The 20,977-nt window shown below is 36.3% G+C and overlaps 1 protein-coding gene across 3 annotated transcripts in view; it reads left to right on the top strand.

Moving 5' to 3' along the window:
* The window catches only part of KIDINS220 (kinase D interacting substrate 220), a 77,728-nt gene extending 57,974 nt beyond the window's left edge, over positions 1-19,754 (top strand). For 2 of the 3 annotated variants that reach the window (XM_065681581.1, XM_065681582.1), the window contains 5 exons: positions 3,885-3,995; positions 11,762-11,902; positions 13,587-13,685; positions 14,785-15,033; positions 17,361-19,754. In XM_065681581.1, the coding sequence (XP_065537653.1) occupies positions 3,885-3,995; positions 11,762-11,902; positions 13,587-13,685; positions 14,785-15,033; positions 17,361-18,632 (1,872 nt within the window). In that variant the 3' untranslated portion in view covers positions 18,633-19,754. The remainder of the gene's footprint in view (positions 1-3,884; positions 3,996-11,761; positions 11,903-13,586; positions 13,686-14,784; positions 15,034-17,360) is intronic. The other variant, XM_065681583.1, reaches the window with a different exon arrangement.
* Positions 19,755-20,977: the final 1,223 nt, after the last annotated feature.

Below are 20,977 nucleotides of genomic sequence, written 5' to 3'. Positions count from 1 at the left end.
ACAGCTTACTTCTGTGTACGGGAAGTGGTCTCAACTTCAAGTAGATATAACCATAGGTATATGTTTAAGTTAATAAGCTGGAAAGAAAACAGTTATTCCTAGATCAGTGTTTGTTAACCAAGACAGAAAAGAGTACACGTAGCACAAAGCTTTCCAAGTCATCTGTTCTAAAATTATTCTTCTGTACCTTCAATATAGTGATAATATACTGTTTTGTTGAAAATAACTTTGAGACATACACTTTGTAGTCCAACACTGATAAATGCTTGCCACACAAATCTTTATGCTGATACTAGCTCAGTTTTGTTAAAGTAGGTGTTATACAGAATGCAGGTACTGTGTGGCAGCTCTGTTTTTGTGCCTGTGTTACTGTACATGACAAGTATGGGGTGATATGTTGTTGAAACTTGTATGGGTTTTTTGCTCTAAAAAGCATTACAGAAGCAGTTATTGGTGAGTCATAAGCTGTTCTTCCAATCAGGTTGTTTGTACCAAGTGCATACACAAGCTTACAGGCATGCTTTCTTTTTTGCCTGATGAAGGCTAAAATACTTCTGGTTTGACCTTTGTCTTTGAAATTTTACACTGCCCTTCTAAGGTATAATTGGTTGTAGTGTTTCACACTTTCAAATATGGACAGAGACCTGTATTCATTACCTTGGAGTCATAAAGGTACCTTCATGAATACCACATACTAAGTGATGAAAACTACATAATAGTAGGAAATATAGACTGAAAGGTTGTTTCCTTCAGTGGTGTTTATAAAAAGAACAGCAACTGAAGAGTAGGTTCTCCTCAGTAGAAGTTTCTGGGAGAGGTATTGTTGGTCATATACATGCGTGACACAACCTAATAGGTTCACATGCTTCTGCGGAAATGCCTGAGGTCTTATGCAAAAATGCTCTAAGTTCTGCAGATAGATGCCTTATTCTGACCAGTAAGTGGTTCCTGTCCTGCTGTCTTTAAGCATTAGTTTGTGCTTAAGAAAAAAGCCTTTTGAGCTGCTGGGGAAAATAACTGTATATTTTTAGGAAATACTTTTTTTTTTTTTTTTATGTGTGTATGTTTGTTCTTTAGATGTTCTTACGCTAGCTTCCAGTGACATAATCTATTGATTTTTGGTTAAAACCCCATTCTCCCTCTGTATAGCTGTGAAAGAAAGATAATAGTCTTATTTACCAGCTCTTCAGCTTGGCACTTTGGCTCTCAGTATAGGACTGTACTGGACGTGCACATTTTACCACTGTCTAATGGCCTGGCAACAAGCTGGATTCAAGTTCAGCTTCTCAAAATCACTACTATCATGTATCTTTGTGGAGATCATACTTCTCATGGGGAAGATCAGAGCAGTAGGCAAGTCTAAGTGGGATTTCCTGGGTGGGAACTAGAAATTCTGCTGTGTGAAGACTTCTGTTTTTTCCAGAAGAGGACCAAATTGAGCAAATTCTTTGATGTCTTGGAAAAATAATAAACACCACACTTACATTTTACAGCCTATTTGCAGATTTGGAGAGCAGTTCTACACTGGTTTATGCTCATCATGTGTTTATACTGATCTTGTGTTTTCATGATATCTGTGCTTCAAATGAAGATTGAGTCTGTAGAGTTTAAGCCTATAACAGAGAATTAATCCCACAGTTGGGAAACAGTGGAGTAGCTGAAGTGGGCTCAAGGCATAATTAGAAATTATGAAAGAACTGTGGGATAATTGCCTATTGGCCAAATATTTTTTCATTGCTTTGTAGTTTGATGACTTGCAACCACCAAACAGGTTCTCGCTATGTGTTTTAGAGGATAGGCTTTGCAGTGAGAGCTGGGCACTCGAATGCAGTATGATCATTAAGTATTTCATGCTTGGGGGTTTTCCATGCAGTTTAAGCTGTTAGTGGAAAACTGAGGTATTAAATTACTCTAGAAATAATACTCTAGAACTTTTTCTGAATAGATTTTAATTTTCAGAATATACTATAGAATCTGTGCCTTTTGGCAATTAAATTATGTTACATCTGTGAATTTTCTGAACCATCCTATGCTAACCAATAACTGTAAGGCAAAGGCTAGGTATTGGTTCTTCTAACTATTTAAAAAAAAACAAACTTCCCCATTTAGGCTAATGGTTACGATGCATATTGTATAATTTCATATGTTGTGAAAGCATATGAAATTTTTGTGGGTAATTGTGTGAAAGTGTGCAGAGAGACTCCATTTAGCAGCCTAAGGATATAGAACCATTTGTATTCTCCATAAATCATTCATAGTTGTATCATACGCCATCTAAGTAACTGCTGTATGCAGAAGTTAAACTTGAATTTCTCAGTTTGTTTCTAGCTGCTTCTGAATGCAGGGGTTTTTTAGTCCTTATTGACCAATCTGAAGTGGACTATTTCCACAAATTGTACTCCTCCCTCGTAGATTTGCCCTTGAGTCGTAAAGTTCTTTATAATGAATGTGGTGCAGTGGGCTAATCAGAATCTTGTCATGTGCAGAAACACAAGCCAAATAATACATTCTGTTTTGTTAAGTAGCTGGAAAATGCAGTTTTGAAAATGCTGTATATAGAAGCATCAGAAATCTGTAATACAGACATTGTTTTGAGATTTGTACATTTGGGTTGGGTTTTTTGGGGGTTGTTTTTTTCTTCATAACTGCACAATGAATTGGAAGCAATGAGCGCTATAATTCTGCTTTTTCTAAAGACTATTGCTTTTCAGTACATTGCCTTAAAAGAGAATTGATAAGGACATTAAAATCTTAGATTTTTGAAATAAAACTCAAATTCACAGGTTAAAACAAAATTTCACAGTATTGGACAAGCAGTTTGTACTTCTTAATTGCATTACTTTTAAGGTTCATAACTCTCAAATGTGTGCTCATGCGTCTATGCACACACATACACACACACGTTTCGTTGCATGCCAGTGGGTAGCATGTGAATTTTAGAAAACTTATTTATATGCTTGGGTTTAGCACTTGAAAGATTGGAGCATATGGAGTCATTTCGTCAAATGGAAGTGTATTTGAAATTCTGAGATCTCTATATCTTCTAGAAGTGACTTTATTAAAAGTTTTAAGTTCTTATTTGGACCCTTTACACTGCTGTGCTGATGGGACTTTTGGAAACTTGGATAGTGTTTGTTTTCTCAAAATTTGTTAGTAAAAGGGCATAAAAAAGTACCTGGTTATAAAAATCATTATAAGAATTTACTGATATTTGTGGGGGAAAATGTATGTTTTACTTTTTTATATTTTTGTTTTATAACAATTAACGTTGCCCTTTAAAAATGGTATTTGTATTGAACAATATGCATTAACGTATTTCAAACAAAGCTCATATATTGTCTGCTATGAAAATCTATTTATAGATTTATAAAATCTGGTATTGGTGGAAGCCTTCAGATTGGTGACCACAAATATCTGAAGTTCTGGTGGTGCTGTTACGTATCACACTTTTTTTTAACAATTCTTTTGGGTATTATGAATCATTCTGAGTTTCACTGAGCGTCTGATTTTGAGCTTAGCATGTCAGAAAGAGCAGAATTATCAGAATTGTCTTTAAATTATTCTTTGCCCATATTCAAAATAGATGTTATAGTGTAGCTATCAAATTCACTTCAACTCTATTTCTCCAGAGAAAAATGCCAGAGCACCCATGTAGAGAGTAGAAGGGGATTGGTTGCTGAGGGATTTTGAAGAACTCGCTCCAGAGCTTGTGATTGAATGCTGTTCAATGCAAAACATAAAGCAAGCTATTAGTAATTGCTATTTTCACTTTAATTAAACTCAACTAAAGGATGTGTTTTGTTGAAATAATTTTTATTTTATTACTACATTTTGATTTGTGTAATTGTTTGTCCCTCTTTTGTTACATTTTTTTTTTTCCATAGCCATTCTTTGCCCCATATCTTTACATGCCAAGGTATTACCCTGGCAGTTCTCATCTCATCTCACGTCCACCACTAAAAACGAGTTTGTCCAGAGATCAGAGCAATGGCCTAGTAAGTATTTTGAAGGATAATTCAAATACTAACCTAGACAATAAATATAGTGAGTAATGAAAATGAAGGTTATTAATGGTGATTCACTATTAAAAAGTACATGCTCTGTATTACAAATATTTTAAACAAAGGCGTTATTAACATGTAACCTAAAATGTATTTTGTTTTAACTTTAGAAATTCCTCACAGAGGAAAACCAGTTTTAACATCTAAGTGTCAGTATCAGAGGAGTATGACCTGTAAGACTGGCAGGAAAATATTTTGCTGAAAATGCCAAATGTACTATAGTAAATAAATTGATATGGTGCAATATTGTAATTTTATCTTCAATTTATTTTTTAATAATAGAAATTCTGTAACATCCAGAGAAGATAGAATGACATCCTTTAATGTTGGAAAGAATACTAGAAATTGGAAGGCCAAAGTAAAAAGCTAAAATGAATGTTTTAAATGTTTAAGTAAAACAAAATACATTTTAGCAAAACAAAATACATTTTATCTTAAGTATGTATCAGTTGTGGCTTGGTTTTGCAAGTACATATAATTCAACTTTACCACTTGAAAAGGAAAACTGAGCAGACTTTTCTAGCTTCCTATAAAATAATAAAATTCCTATTTAACAGTATTTATTCTACTAACAGATGGCTGTTCAGATGGAATTAAGAGATGAGGAAAGCTAAAAAAGTAAAAGCCTCACTTGTCGATCACTTTAATTCTAGGATATTGATACAACGAGCAAAGCTATTTAAAAGGTGGTAAAATGTTTAATCACTTAAAGAAAACAAATGTGTTTCTGTTGAATTATGTATTTCAAGATCATTCTCATTTACTGTTTGCTTCATATTTTTTGTTGAGCCCTTGATCATTTTACCCAAACCATGATATTTTGTTGTTGTTAGGATGTTATCAAGGAGGATGCTGATGAGGGGCTTCCTTCACCCACAGACCCCTCAATGGTAAATGAGTAGTCATGTGGTGTGGAAATTTTAGCATCTCATTGCTTTTTCAGCAGTAATGAGTCTGCATTAATCGTAACTGCAGTTCACTAACACTGCATCAGTGTCTTTGGTGGGCAAATAGAGTAGTTGAAAACTAATGTAGTTTGTGAATGAATTTAAGAGCTAATATTTCACTTATGTATATTTTTCCCTGTAAATTTCCCCTTACCTTTCTCAGTAGCTGTGGTTGAACTTTCAGTAAAGAGAGTGTTGTGGTAGCTAGAGTGAAGAATGACAGCTCGTCATTTAGTGCTTAGATTTTAGAAGTAACTGTGTTTTTCTGCTTTAGTCAACTGATCCCTACTTCTGGTGACATAAAGCTATTGCAGTTAACACACTATAAAGCAACTCTCAATAGAAAGAAAAATAAAACTTCCAGTCACAAGCTCATTCTTGAGTCAGAATGCTACTATCTACCTTTTCCATAACTTGTTTTTGGTTTATCCTAAGTATTTACAGAAAGATGTCATCTTTATGGGTATCTGTTTGAACTCTAATTGTGGGAATCAGTGGAAAAATCATACTCTATTACCAGAACAAAGAGGTTAATATCATTGCCCTTATTTCTCTAATAGTTGCTGCCAGTAGATGTTGGCAAGAGGTATAGTTTGAGCTTGGCTATTTATTTTTTTTTTCAAGTAAACCATTGCACAAAAGTCTTTCCATTGTTGTGCTGTGGAAGAAAAAACCCAACAACCCCCCCCCACAAATTCCAAAGCTGTGTTTAACTGCACATAGCTGTCATTGAGCAGCCACATATGGGTGCTGTGATGGAAAATGTACCCTGAAGTTCTTTCTCCCTAGTAATTAGCTGCCTCATATGAAGGAATGACTTTGGAGTCATTTTTTCTTGTAGTACATTTTTGGAGATGCTGATGCCTCCCCTGTGTTTGATTCATTATCTCAGTATCCCATTGTCTTTCCAGTCCTTTGCAGCTTGTCAGTGAGGAAAAAGTAACTACTTCCTGAGAAAGTCATAGAATGATGGCTAAAGTATGTGTGTAACAGTGAATGTGAGAAGGGGCACAAGCTTGGAAGAGTGGGATTTAGTCTCAGGGCAAACTAGTGAATGAGCTCTGGCAGCACCTGGTTGTTCTTCTGCTTGCTGCTCTGAGTGTATACGTTAAGCACACATAGGCTGCGGTTTCAAAGAGCAATTAAAAAGGCTCATGTAAGTTATGTAGTCTGTTGGCTGTAGGTAAGAAAATACAGGATTTAGAATATTAAAAAGAAACTTTGTTTGAAATAATGATAATGGAAAAATTTTGTTAGGTCTGTTTTTAATTTATACTACAGTCAGTCTGTGTAGCATAGCACATCAGATCATACACTTTTCTAAGACTTAGCAATATTTAACCTACAGTGTAAATCCAAGCTTTTGCATTTTTTAAAATCTCTTGGGTAGCTGTCAAGAACATTATTAGTAAGGGTATGGTATTCTGTGTGCCTGACAGGATGTGCCTCATCAGGGTTTCATCTATCTAAAACCACTTCTTTTGTAGACTTTATTGAAATTTCTGTGACAGAAAGCAGTATCGTATTTGGTTAGGACCTTCGATTATCCACAGGTGATAGGCACAATAATTTTATCCAGCTGTTTAGGTAGCTCTTAATTGATGGGTCATTGCTACTTTATAAATGATACAGCTCTTATTTATTGAATGGATTGGGGCATGCAAAGTAATGAAATAAACTAAAAAGCTGTACAAAGTAGTTAATGAACACCAAGATGTGTAATTGGTTTGGTGATTGAAAACAAGAGGAGCGTGCAGAATCAAAACTGTCTGTCATTCAAAGCTGGCAAGGAGCCAGAAGTGTTACAATTTTAGTTGTGTGTAAAATAGAGAATGATTATTATTTTGAATGTTCAAGTCTTACAGGGGAGAATACCAGTTTTGTCAGGAGTATCAATTTTTTTTCGTACAGCTCGTCATTGCTAATCACTGCATGAGCTGACAGAGCTGTGTCAGGGATGTTACATGATCTAGTTAAGGCCCTATGTTCTTGTTAGTCTGATGTTGGAATTGACTGAGTCCTGAAATTTCAGATCTTAATCATTAGTCTTGTAAAATGAGCATAAATGAAGGTTAGCTTAGTGGAAATCAGAAATATTTTGTGAGCAGTTATTCTGTATCAAGAATTTGACTTACACCAACTTCTATATTTGGATTCTGTTGCTGATGTTAAGACTTGTCTATCTTAGACTGTAGTTTACTGTTCTTTACTGAATGGAACAAAACATAAATGTCAAGGTTCTGCACCTGGGTCAGGACAATCCCAAGCACAACTGCAGAGTGGGAGGAGAATGGATTGAGAGCAGCCCTGAGGAGAAGGACGTGGGGGTGTTGATTGACGAGTAGCTCAATGTAAGCCAGCAGTGTGTGCTTGCAGCCCAGAAAGCCAGCTGTATGCTGCATCAAAAGCAGTGTGGCCAGCAGGTTGAGAGAGGTGATTTTTCCCTCTCTGTTCTTCTCTCATGAGATCTCACCTGTAGTGCTATATTCAGCTCTGGAGCCCCTAACACGAGAGGGACATGGACTTTCTTGAGCAAGTCCAGAGGAGGGCAGCAAAGATGATCAGAGGGCTGGAGCACCTGTCCTGTGAAGACGGGTTGAGAGAGCTGGGGTTCTTCAGCCTGGGGAAGAGAAGGCTCGAGACGTTAGAGCAGTTTTCCAATACTTTAAGGGAGCCTACAACAAATCTGGAGAAGGGCTTTTTACAAGGGCCTGTAGTGATAGGACAAGGGGGAATGGCTTTAAACTGAGAGTAGGCTTGATTAGGCATTTTAGGGTATTGTCTTAAATTGCCAACAAAAATGGAATCGATTTAATATGTTGGCCTTTGCACATCTGTGATGGAGACAAACATGCATTTCTGCTGGCTTTACTATAAAAGTGGTTATTTCTGACAGGAGTTGCAGAAACTTCTAGAGTGCTCTTCTGAAGAGTTTATCATTGGATTGTAGCGTTATCAATATATGTTCATAGTACTCCCTATTATGTTAGAAATTAAACTAATATTAGCAGTGAGGATCTGTCATAAACCTAATTGTGTGCTTTAGTTTGCATTGTTAATTATGACTTGCTAGGATGCAGCTTGTTGCAATATAATTACTTTGTTTAAATATTTTTTTTCATATTGCACTGAATATAAAATACCTTAAGATGTAGTATATGTGCTTTGAATGAGAACTAACATGACCCAGAGCATGTAGCATAGACACATATACAATACTCTTTTAAGAAAGTGGAAGTGCTTCTCAGAAGTTTGAGCATGAATGAAAATGTGTGGCATGGGAGTTTTCTTGTGTGGATTTTCCAGGTGCTTTTATGTAGTGCTTTTGTGCTTTGAATATTTGCTCTTGAAAGAGGTATTTTTTCAGTTCTGTGTAGAAAATGGAGGGGTGGGGGGGCCGGGGCAGGGGGGTGGGATTTTCTTGCTTTTTTTTTTTTTTTTTTTTTTGCAGGGTTTGATATGGCTAAAATTTTCAAAGTTATTTGAGGTCCGTTGGTGGTATAATGTGACCTTGAAATAGAATGTTTGGTTAAAAGCAGGATTTTCCATCAGAAACGTACTGTGAAACTTTTATGCGAACAAAATACATTGTGTTGTTTTCTTACAAGTACAAAATGGAGTGGTCTGCTCATAGGAAAATAGTATTTGTATAGCATATACTCAATGTATCATCTCAAGGTCTATCTTAAATGTTTCATTATGTTATGAAAATATACCGTTTGTGCCCTAACACTGATTTCCTCTGTTTACTTCAAAGTGCATCATCTGTATTTTCAACCTTTCTGCTGTCACTTTAAGCTGTTGTTTTCCTTTCATTCTGTTTTGTCCTTTTCTCGAAGCTGTGTAAGTCTGGGTTAAACAGACAGGTACAGCCACTTTCTGTGAATTATCATTCCCTTATTTCAGAGTCATTTTGGAAGCTATCATACTGGCGCTTCATGCTGGGCTGTCTGTAAACTAATGCTCATTACTAGCCTTGAGGTTTGTTTTGACAAGCTGCTTTTAGCTTTTGCATGGCAAATACTTTTCAGACTAATGTTCTCTAAGCATCTCTAACAAAACCACTAAGACTGAAAAATGTGTCAGTTTAAGTACAGTTTTAATTCACTTACATGACGACAGTATCCCTAAAGCTATTACATTACTTATTCTTCAGAGAATGCTTTTTAGAAAGAATGATTTGGATTAATGTGCATCTATTTCAAACAGTTCACACTAACAAAAACAGTCTAAATATTTTAGTGCTTTTTTGTATTTTTTTTTTAATACACGGAAACCAAAGTTTCTAAACTAACTCTAAATGCATGCAGAAAGAATGATTTGTTCTTCACTGGTAAAAATATTTTGATCTGAAGGAAAGCTGTTAAATTACAAATGTTTAAAACTTTTTTCATTTATTTGTAGATACATGATAGATAATGTCTTTAATAGATTCAGAGAACTAAGGCAATTGCTTGCACACATTGCTTAGGGATCATTTATTTTAGTAGTGCCACAGTGTAATTTTAGCTATAATGATTTCTTTTATTTCAATTGATAAGCTTCCTTTCACAAAATAATTAAGATTTGAATTAACTTAATAACTTTTCTTTATTGATGTATTATCTAACTCATACCAATAGTAAATAGTGTGTCTATGGGGAATTAATAGACAAAACTGTTATTCTGAAGAAAAACTCAGGGGTTGTTGGATTTTTTTGAGGAAAAATACAAATGTATATTAAAAAAGTATATGGTAAATAGCTTCTGGATGAAGCTTCGTTCCGTCATCTTCATTTGATGGTTGGCTTATATCTTTAACATGATAAAGATTTTAGCTGTACTAAAAATCAGACCAGACTAAGACCTACATCTCCTCATTTAGATGCTTAATATGATAATTAGTTATATATTGCAGGCACCTAATTAGGGAAACATTGCAGAATCTGAAGCTGTCTTGTCCTCAGTAGGAGTACCAAGCCCCTATGTTAGATGCCTAGACTTCAGTGGCATTATAATGCTTAATTTTTCTGCAGTAATTTGGGGAGACTGCCTACCCAGAAAATGTTTGTCTAGTATCCAGTTGGCATCAAATAAAAATGTAAATGGTCAAAGGATCAAAGATGAGTTCCCCAGTTCTGTTTTCAGGCAAGTGTGCAAAGGCTTGGAGTCCCCACAACTTCTTGTTATGTTCTAGAATGAAGTTGATAGTTTACCAGTTTTGAGTCTATTACAAGCACATCTGGCAGAAAAAATATGAGGAATTACATATAATAACATCTAAACTTTGAAATTCAGAATAGCTAAGGTGGGGAGCATGCCTGCCTCCCCAGATCAGGTATCTCCGATAACTGTAATTTAGAAATAACTTTGAGATTAACTGGTAGTAGATAGTGGGGTTTTGGATTTGCTGCCTTGGAAGTAATACTTGAATAAATTCTTCTTAAATATCGTGGTTTAGAAAACTCAGATAAAGTTAATGCCATTCTGTGTGATAATCCCTGGTTTTCATAAGCAATATATTTGGATCTATTAATTTATATTCTGAAAGATTAAATATCTATGAAGTACTTAAATAAATTAAAAAAAAAAAAAAAGAAAAAAGTATTGTGACTAAACCAGTCTTCATTGGTGATTTCAGGGGTATATATAACTTAACTCTGGATAGTCAAAATGCACTTTTGCATCCTAGGGTTTATGCATGTGACTGATGAGTTCTAAAGCTTTAGAAGCTCTTTTGCATCCTCCCAAAATGAGCTTTGTTTGGTGCATGGCCTACAGTGCTGAAACCCAAACTTCACTTTCAGAAAAAAGCGGGGTGCCACCGTCCTTCCAGGAGGAAAGCACACAAATATTTCATAGCTGATAGAAATGGTTCTGATTTTGCTTTCAGGAATTTGGAATCACTAGCGTAACTGTTTAGAGCTTTGCACTTTGCTACTACTTAATGCACAGGTCCCCATCCAGGAAGAATGGGGTGTTTTGAGAACATACTATCTTAGTATACTGACTGCCTACAGATGCATTTGTTTTGCTTTCTCCAAAATTCCCAGAAGCTGGCAACATTAAGAGGACAACTTCTGTGTTACAGATCTGAGTTGTGAATAATTTCTACCTCAGTCTTGCCAAAGTTTGAGATATATGACGCATCCTTATAGCATCTTGGATGGCAGTGGCAGTGCTGCTATGTGTTTCTGTACTGTGGTACACAGCTCCTTGGCTAATCTTGCATAAATGGAGCTGAAGGAACCTCTGGAAAATGGAGGTTGCTAAAATTACCCAATGAATCCAAGTAACTGAGGAATTATGATTTAGGTCATCTTTGATTCTAAACCAGGAGTTTTTCAGACAGGAAAATTGAAATTGTGTCTGCATTATTAAAACAAACAAACCGAAAAGCAAACCACCAAAACCCAAACTGAATACTAAAATCGGGGGAAACCGATTAAAAGTGCACTTGAAATTGATTAACCCTTACTTAGTATTTCTGATTCTGATTTTTAAGCTGCTTTTCTTAAATAATACTGAGAGAGTTATTTTCTGAGATAGGCAAGACCCAGGATGCTGTGGTTTTTTACTCATATAAATACTTAAATGTTTGCCAGTATATAGATAGTCTGATAGTTATTAAAAATGCCTGTGCATTCTTATTCTCATCCCTTTATTTTAAAATGTAGTTGAACACAGCTTGATTTGTGTTAGTGTATATTGTGAAATTCTGGGTGTGCTGAGTATTTGAACAAACCTCACGTGCACATTTTCCACTTCTTACAGGGAGCAGGCACAGGGTCGACCGCAGGAGTATCGCACGTGGCTCTGAGCACAATGAGTGTGGAAGCTGTGTGTGAGAAGCTAAAGCAGATAGATGGTCTGGACCAAAGCATGTTACCTCAGTACTCTGCAACTATTAAAAAGGTATTAACTGAATTTCGTTGATGTGTTTTGTACCTAAACATGGAGTTAAACATGGAAATACTTAGTTGCCTGTTTTCTTGAAAATACTTATTTAAACACATCAGATGTCAAAACAGCATCCTAACTTCTACACATGCTAAGTTTGGAGGACAGTTTAATACAAGCATATATTTTTTCAGAGCAGATGCTCTCTCTCAAGGAGGAAAACCAGAAATGTAAGTGCTGATGAGACTTTATTGTAAGAAAAGAAGCAAGAAAACGGTTTCAAAATTGCCATGTTAAAATAGGGTTGCAAATATGTTCTATATCCAGGTAGCAACATCTTTTTCCCCGTGAGAAATCTGCACATCTCTTGTAAATGAGTATTGAAGTTGTTCTGTTTATCTCTTACCACATTTTTCTGCTGCTGCATTTTTCAGAGACATTAACACTGAATCATTTGTGTCTTTATTACTTTTTTCACTGTTCTTTGTGTTCCTTTCACAAAGAAAGACGGGAAAAATACGAAGGTTTTCATTAGTGAATGTTTTGCTGAGCTGGCTTTATCCTGGTACCTGTCATATCTTAAAAAATACAGGGAGGCTGTTGATTCAAAGATTATGAGACAGGTTTATCATAGGAAAAAGCATCAGTGATATTGCTTAAAGTAAGAAGTAGGATGTCAGATTGCAGCTCATTAAGCATAGCTGCAAAAAAATCCAGTTGCTTTGGTGGCTCTAGAGCACTAAAAGAGTGTGCTCATCGGTTATCTCTAATGAGGTGTCTCTTATATTTTTTGTTCCTTACTACGAGATCATGTGAAAAGGAAGAATGAAAATGGCCCAGCCTGGTCTTGTTCCTGGTTTGATTAAGACCGTCTGCTGGGATATGGGAGCGAAACCACTGAGATCTATCAGACTTAGCAGAGCTCTCAGCTTGGGTCTTCCATTTTGTGGTTACTGTCCTAAGACACGGTCCCTCTTTTATGTTCTGTCCGTCCACTGATGCATAGTATAAAGAGAAACGCTTACCATTTTTATGTAATGAAAAGGGTTCTGTATTGAATCTGGTGCTGTTGGAAGTTAAGCACTATATAAACACGCCTGACAGAAATGGTGTTTAGGCACTTCCATGTTGATCTCTGAATGATGATAAAAGTCTAGTCTTCTATCCCCAGGTATCTCTGGTGATGGGAGGATTGTAAGCCTGCATTTATGCAGGGAGTGAACTTGATGGGAGGTATTACTTGATCTTTGATGCCTCAAGCAAGGGGTCAGATGGTACCTGGGACATAACTGTGTTATTACCTTCAGATAGTTGGGTGTCTGCAGTCCATTTGTCTTCTGAGTCTGGGTAAATGTAAGCAGATGAATGTGGTTTATTGTCTGTGAAAATTTCTACCACTGATGTGTTATTTCGTATGCCAGTTTATAGAACACAATTGCATTGCTTTTCATGTACACATTTGTGATGGGTGTGATGTTTTCATGACGTGTAAGTCCTTCTTGTCCATCGGCAATCATCAATAAACATTCTTTTATAAAAGCATGCATTTATTATATAGGATTGGACTAAAGAGTGATGTTGGGGAATTTCACTAGTAGTGCCCATCAATATATCCAATTTTAATTACCTTTTTAGTCTGTTACTGCAACACCATAATTCTTGTTTCAGTAATTTACATTATATAGTTTTATTGTTTTAGGCAAATATAAATGGCCGTGTCTTGGCTCAGTGCAACATTGATGAGCTGAAAAAAGAAATGAGTATGAATTTTGGTGACTGGCACCTGTTCAGGAGCATGGTAAGACTTTCTCTTCAGTAATCAGGTCATCGTCAATTAGTCTTTTTCATTATGAACCTTAGCTTCTCTCCCCCACCCCCACCTGTTTCTTTCTTGTTATCATCATCTTGAAGGTGATAATACTTACCTTAAAACATGCATGCATTTATTATTTTGTTACTTTGTCTTTTTGTCTTGAGCACTTTAATGAAGGACTGGTTGCCTACGGATTTGCATCTTAATTGATTGTAAACTCTGCAGTTTTGCCTCCTCTTTCTGTAAGATCTGTTTTTCCTGCATGAGTTCCTTTTTCCCTTCAATTAGCCTATTTTAATGAAATTGTCAGAACTTGATTCTCTTTGAAGCCTCTGTCCTTCTGTTAAAAGTTAGTCAGGGAGTTCAAAATGCATCAGTGTGAGGAAGAGGACAGCCAGGCAGGTGAGGTGCATGGTACACAATTGCTTAAGCATGATTTTTAGGGAAACTGAAGCTAAATGTCAAGCCAGTGAGATAAATGTACAGTATTCAATTGACACATATTTTATAATGTGAGAATGCTGCATTGCATGCTATTATTGAAGCATATATATAGATACCCAATTTCCCCCATTTCTCTCCCCTCAGTCTGAGAGTAAATACAGTGAGGGTTATCATCACAGTGAACTGTGTTTTCTCTTAAGTATTTTTAGTATATTGTCAGTTTTCTGTCTGAAAATAACAGTATGTCTCTCGAGTGCTAAATCAGTCTTGAAAACACTGAAAATGTCAAGATGAGATTTATTGTTAGATTCAGGCTGATTAAGCTATAAACCAGAAGTATTTAGGTTTGCTTTTAAATTAGTAATTAATTACTTGGTTTTACAAGAATTTAAGTGTTTTCTTTTAAGGGTCTGGGCAGTAATAAAAATAATATGTAAATTAAAAACATTATTAAATATTAAGATGTGATTTGCACTACAGCTGTGAATGGACTTTTTGCTTCAGTTTTCCATGGTCACAACCACATATGCAAGTACACTTTTACAGCTGTGAATTCCTTTTTCTTATTTTTAATAGAATTCTTCTTTAAGAGTTTTGAGAACTTCTATTTATATAAATTACTGTCTCTTTTTCTGTTAAGATACTTGAAATGAGAAATTCAGAAAACCAGGCTGTTCAGGAAGATCCTCGTGGAACAACTGAGCATATTAGCACTGCGATTCCTCATAGTGAACTTACTCGTCGTCCTGGGCATAACACTGAGTTGCCTCACACTGACCTTACGGGTCTTTCTGGTCAAGCTCCCTACACACTTAACTTCAGCTTTGAAGAACTCAATACAATTGGTCTTGATGAAGCTCCTACACGACACAGTAACTTAAGTTGGCAGGTATTTAGTAGAGAAATGTATTTTGCTCGTTAACCTGTGTGGTAAAGGGTTTTTTCCAGTCTTGGATGCAGACAGGTCAAGAAGTAAGTCTGCTGTGACAGTTCAGGTACTTCCAGTTCTCAGTCTTGGCAAAGACCTGTTTGCAGAGATGTAAGCTCTAACCACACTCTGAGTCAGTATCTTTAGCCTTTGCCATCTGAAAACTGTTCATCTGTTCCAGTAATCATTCTTCAAGAGAAAAAAATCAAAACTCTCATGCTTTTCTCGTCTATCTTAGGCTGATGTTCTGCAAGGTTTCTGCTTAGCATAGTATTCGGACTTTGTGTATGAAATATTTTGGCTATGTGCTAGCTGGATGCTATGCTATGCAAAGGATTACAGATACATTTATTAGGGTTTTTTTTTTTTTTTTTAAACAGACAACTACAACCATGACATCAGAGTCTTGTCCTGTCAGTGCAGTATCTGTTCATAGACTCTAGAGCTGGCATCCTTCCCTAATTCTAGTTTCTGACATTGGTTATGGTCAGTTTTCTTCTGTATCTCATGAAATCACCCAAAGTATGTAATTTTCTTTTGTCCTTTTTAAGAAATCCAGGCAAATGAGCTGGTATCTAAATAGAGATTAGAATAAAGAAACAAAACAAAAAGCCAAATCTAAACATTTGGCAGCTTTTTAATCTCTGGAACTCTAAATTAGAAAATCTTGAAGGTGCATCAAAATGGGAAGATACCCCAAATTGCTAACTATAGGTGATATTTTTAATATTCAGAATTCAGAGGTAGAATTCTATCCCAGATACCCCTGTGGATGTCATGCACGCTTGTGTGTGTGTGTGATTACCCTTACTGCCCATTTCCAGCAACATACCCATGTATGTTTTTCCAAACCAAAGTGGCATGATTCACATTTGTTATGTCATTTTGTGTCAAAAGCACAGAAGGACATTGAAGAAAATATATTTTAAAGCACTCTTTAAAATGAAAGTTTAAATAAAGAGTGCTTCTGATGTCCATATAATTATCTGAAGTTGAATCAGAAGAGGTAGAAAGGTAGTTTCTCCATAAGAAAACATGAGAATTCAACTGCTGGAATTTTTGAAGTTGATACTGATAAAAAAGAATATTGCTGCTTCTCTGTGGGGAGTTGACCCTGGTTGCATGTCAGGTGCCCACCAAAGCTATCACTCCCCCTCCTCAGCTGGAGAGGGGAGAGAAGATGTAATGAAAAGCTTGTGAGTCAGGATAAGGGCAAGGTGAGATCACTCACCAGTTACTGTCACGGGCAAAGCAGACTGCAGTTAGGAAGATTAGTTTAATACCAATCAAATCACAGTAGTATAATGAGAAATAAAGCTAAATTTTAAAAAACCCTTCCCTTCTTCTTGGGCTTACTTACTTACTCCTGAGTTCTCTACCTCCTCCCCTGAGTGGCACAGGGAGACAGGGAATAAAGGTTGTGGTCAGTTTATTGCACGTTGTCTCTGTCGCTCCTCCCTCAGTGGAGAACTCCTCACACTCTTCCCTCTTGTGCACTGCAAAGTTGAGCAGGTTTCCTAAAGCACTTTCTGCTTAAGTCAATGCATCTGCTCCAGTGCATGGGGCACTGCAGATCTTCGGTAATGAGCATCCCCATTATATGTGTGACATGAAGCCGTATGTTCAGCCACTATCTACTCCTTTACTTTGTTCACCTAGACCTTGATTCTAGTACTTAATAGATGGCTTAGATCCTATGCCTATGGAGTTCTCTATGTGCACACTAAAAGAGAGCAGACTTGGGGGCAAAGAGAAATATGTTTGTCTGAGAACTGATTTTTTCTGAAATCAGCTGTATGCAATGGAATATTGCCAGGATGTATTGAAGTACGTAGGATAGAGATCTTTTAAAAATGTGTTTGAGAGATGCTTAGCATTTAGATGAAGTCTTTCTGTCTTTAATAAAAAAATGCTAATTTTGTAATGTACAAAAATGCGTTAGAAAAACCCATCTTGACATACAAATTCAATTGTTATAATTATATACTCAAGAGAGCCTAAAATGCACTGGATAAAATGCTTGCTTTGTGGGAATCTTCCTTTATAAGGACCAACAATAAGAATACTCTGTAAGTTTAGTGAATGTGTGTGTGATTGCATATATATGATTATAGTAAGCATATTTTAATTATAGCATTTACAATTTCACTTGCATAATCTATTCACAGCAACAAAAAAAAACATATAAGCACATACTTAATGCATTGAATTCTTTAATTTAAAAATATCAGTAAAAATAAATAATTCATTAAACTGTTATCTCTCTTCTTTCTTTCTTTTTTTTCCAGTCACAAACTCGCAGAACTCCAAGTCTTTCAAGTCTTAACTCTCAGGATTCTAGTATCGAAATATCAAAGCTTACTGACAAGGTACAGGCAGAATATAGAGATGCATATAGAGAGTATATTGCTCAAATGTCCCAGTTAGAAGGAGGTGCTAATTCTACTACAGTAAGTGGTAGATCCTCCCCTCATAGTTCAAGTGCTTTCTATATGGGGCAGAGTACATCAGGAGGTTCCTTGCATTCCAGTACAGAACAGGATAAAGGAAAAGACAGTGAACAGAAACAAGATGATGGAAGAAAGTCCTTCTTGCTGAAGAGGAATGATGTTGTTGATTACAGTACTTCAGGTGTTTCTACTAATGATGCGTCTCCTTTGGATCCTATTACTGAAGAAGATGAAAAATCTGACCAGTCTGGTTCCAAGCTTCTCCCAGGAAAGAAGTCTTCGGAAAGAACAAGTATTTTCCAGGCTGCAGATTTAAAGCTCAAAGGAGGTACTCTTCGGTATCAGAAACTTCCAAGTGATGAAGATGAGTCGGGAACTGAGGAATCAGATAATACTCCACTTCTCAAGGAAGGTAAGGATAAGAAGACAGATGGCAAAATTGAAAAGCAGCCCAAATCTCCAGAACATGGATCTGAACCTATTAGAACCTTCATCAAGGCAAAGGAGTATTTAACAGATGCCCTTTTGGATAAAAAAGATTCGTCTGATTCTGGTGTAAGGTCCAATGAAAGTTCTCCGAATCATTCCCTCCATAATGAAGGAGCAGATGATTCACAGCTTGAAAAGGCAAATCTCATTGAGCTTGAAGACGACAGTCACAGTGGAAAGAGAGGAATTCCACACAGCCTTAGTGGCCTTCAAGATCCAGCTGTGGTTCGCATGTCTATTTGCTCAGAAGATAAAAAAAGCCCTTCTGAAAGCAGCTTGATTGCAAGTAGCCCAGAAGAGAACTGGCCAGCTTGCCAGAAAGCCTTTAATTTAAATAGAACCCCTAGTACAGTAACCTTAAACAACAACAGTGCTCCAAACAATCGAGCTAATCAAAATTTTGAAGAAATGCAAGGTATCAGAGATTCACCTCAAATTATCCTGCACCCTGGCTCAGGTTCCAGTTCAACTGCAGTTCACAATGAGAACCTGAAGAGTGTTGCTCACAAGCGGAGCCAGCGTTCAAGTTACGCTAGGCTTTCAAAAGATTCGTCAGAGCTCCACACTGTTACAGCCTCAGAAGGGGCTGGTTTTGGAGAGGAACGAGAGAGTATCCTGTAAACAGCAGCCCGGTTAAACCAGGGTATGCCCATGAGCTGTAGCTTGCTATGAATTCTTTATCAGTGTGTGGTTACATTAAGCTTTGTAGTTTAAGCTTTCAATATTGTAATACAAGGTCTAGATTATTTTCAGTTATTTTCTTTGAGAGAAGAAGGAATTTTTACAAGCAGCAAATTACTTCAGGCCTTCCCCACATATAAAAGCAGTACTTGTCAGCATGGAAAACCAGTTCTTTAAGATACTGTGCAAACGTTTGCTCAGGGGGAGATGTTACAGAAGTATGGTTTACTTTAATATAAAATTATTACGTGATTTTACTTTTCTGTTGGGATATGTGTTACTTATCCCTTCTAAACATTCCAGTTAAGTCTGCATATTTGCAAGTAAAGTTAAAACTTCTTTACTTTTTGATATGAGAGATGCCAGAAGATGAAATACCACAACCTGTGACACCCTTATCAAACTTTGCATTAATTAAGTGGATTAATATGTGCAACATATATCATATATGTTGAAATTTGACGGCTAAGATACCTGTTTGGCTATATGTATGCTTTTACACTCTGTATGTTCTGTAATCACTGTTGACTTTGTGAACTTTGGGTAGAGTGGTGATAAGGTTTGTAAGGAGCATTGTCTTGATGTGTCATTGGAATTGGCAGTTATTTATAGGGTAATGCCTTATCACTGATTTAGTGGATCCATTATTTATTATAGGTACATAATTTTACAGTCACTGGTCTAAATAGGTGCGAGCAACTGAGCTACATTAGAATATTGTAAGGATAAAGTATGAATGATGTCTGAACTTACAGACTATCTGTTGCTGTGCATGATCTTTCCTTGGTACAGTGTTTTATCATTTGGTTAGGGAAATAAAAGTAAGTAGTTTGCCATTTTAAAAATAATGTATACCTTTGGAATCTCGTCAGAGCTCTATGCCAGCTTCTTTATTTCTCAAGTACAATGTTTGAAGATTTTTATGTCATCTAAGAAATGTACCTGAATGTTATTGTAGCAACTACTTGTACGGTCCAGTGAAGTGTGCATGTTTTTGAGGAAGAATTGTTCAAAGTAGGCTCTGGTAGTACAAAGAGAATAAAAAAATAAATTGGCATGCTGGGTTTGTGTCCGGATTTCTATTTATTGCAATATTTTGTTTCTTCACTTGATAAAAATGTTACATCCATGTTGTTTTGGTTAAAGTACTTCACGGATTTAATTTAAAAGAATGCATTAAACCAATATTGTTATTAATACAATACCAAATAAGCATCAAGTGTAAAAATACATTTGATATATGGAATTGTCAAAGCAGACATTTCTAAAGGAAGTGCTGTGAGCTGCAGAGATGTGGCCATCTCCCGCTGGTCCAAAGCAGTGATCCTGCTGTTTGTGGCAGTTGACATGTGCTGGTGGTTCTGCACAGCTTTGTCTCTGTCCTAGGGCATCTCCAACCAGATGTCTCCAGCCGGGACCATGTGGTTGTGGCCTTTGTTATCCAAATCAAGAGGATACTTTCCTATGCCAGAATCAACAGAGAAAATCTGGCTGTATCTATGCTCTTTATTTTTTCATTCCGTGGATGTCTCATACTTAACAGGCCTGGAGACGTGATCTATACGTTTTGGGGTTCTGTTAAATTGGTGCGTTATTTCATTGAATTAAAATGTGCTCATCAGAGTGTTACAGAAATGCTAGAAACTTATGTGCATATATCTTTATAAATTAGAAAGATTGTTAATTTAACCAAGAAACCACCCAAAACAAAATAGGCGGGTGTGTAGCTTCATGGTATTTTCCTGAATCTTTGGGAACAGGGTTTGGGTTTTTTGTTTCTTTGTTTAGGTTCTTCCTATTAAGAAAAAAATACATCATGCTGCATTCTGGAACTTTTGAGATGTAAAAGCTTTTTACAGACAGATACAAACATTGTTTTAGAAGAGAGGACAAGAAGTGTAACCTTCATACAGACAAATGCACAGTATTGATGAAAGATACCAATTATTTCAAGTCCTTTTGTCTGGTCAAGTCCTCAAATAATCCAAATAGGTGAATTTTAAATTGTCATTTTGAGATCTTTTTCTTCCTTGAAGTTTTATCCCGCAAGTCTTCATAAAATACCTACATTGGAATGAAATAGGTAGTTGTGTGGAAAGCTTTTCCGTGTTCTATCTTGTATTCATTAATACAGTGTAAGTGCTTACCGTCACTAAGAAACAGTAGTTACAGCGAAGTGCCTGAGTTTGTACAAGGCTTAATGTAATGTTCTGTTTGGGTCTGTAGATCCTCTCCCCTGTATGGGATGTAGGTACCTAAAATAATTTTGATTTCGAGCAGTGGTT

Source organism: Lathamus discolor, chromosome 5 (assembly GCF_037157495.1).
Source record: "Lathamus discolor isolate bLatDis1 chromosome 5, bLatDis1.hap1, whole genome shotgun sequence".
Classification (NCBI taxonomy): Eukaryota; Metazoa; Chordata; class Aves; order Psittaciformes; family Psittacidae; genus Lathamus; species Lathamus discolor.
This window is presented reverse-complemented; position numbering and strand designations above follow the sequence as displayed.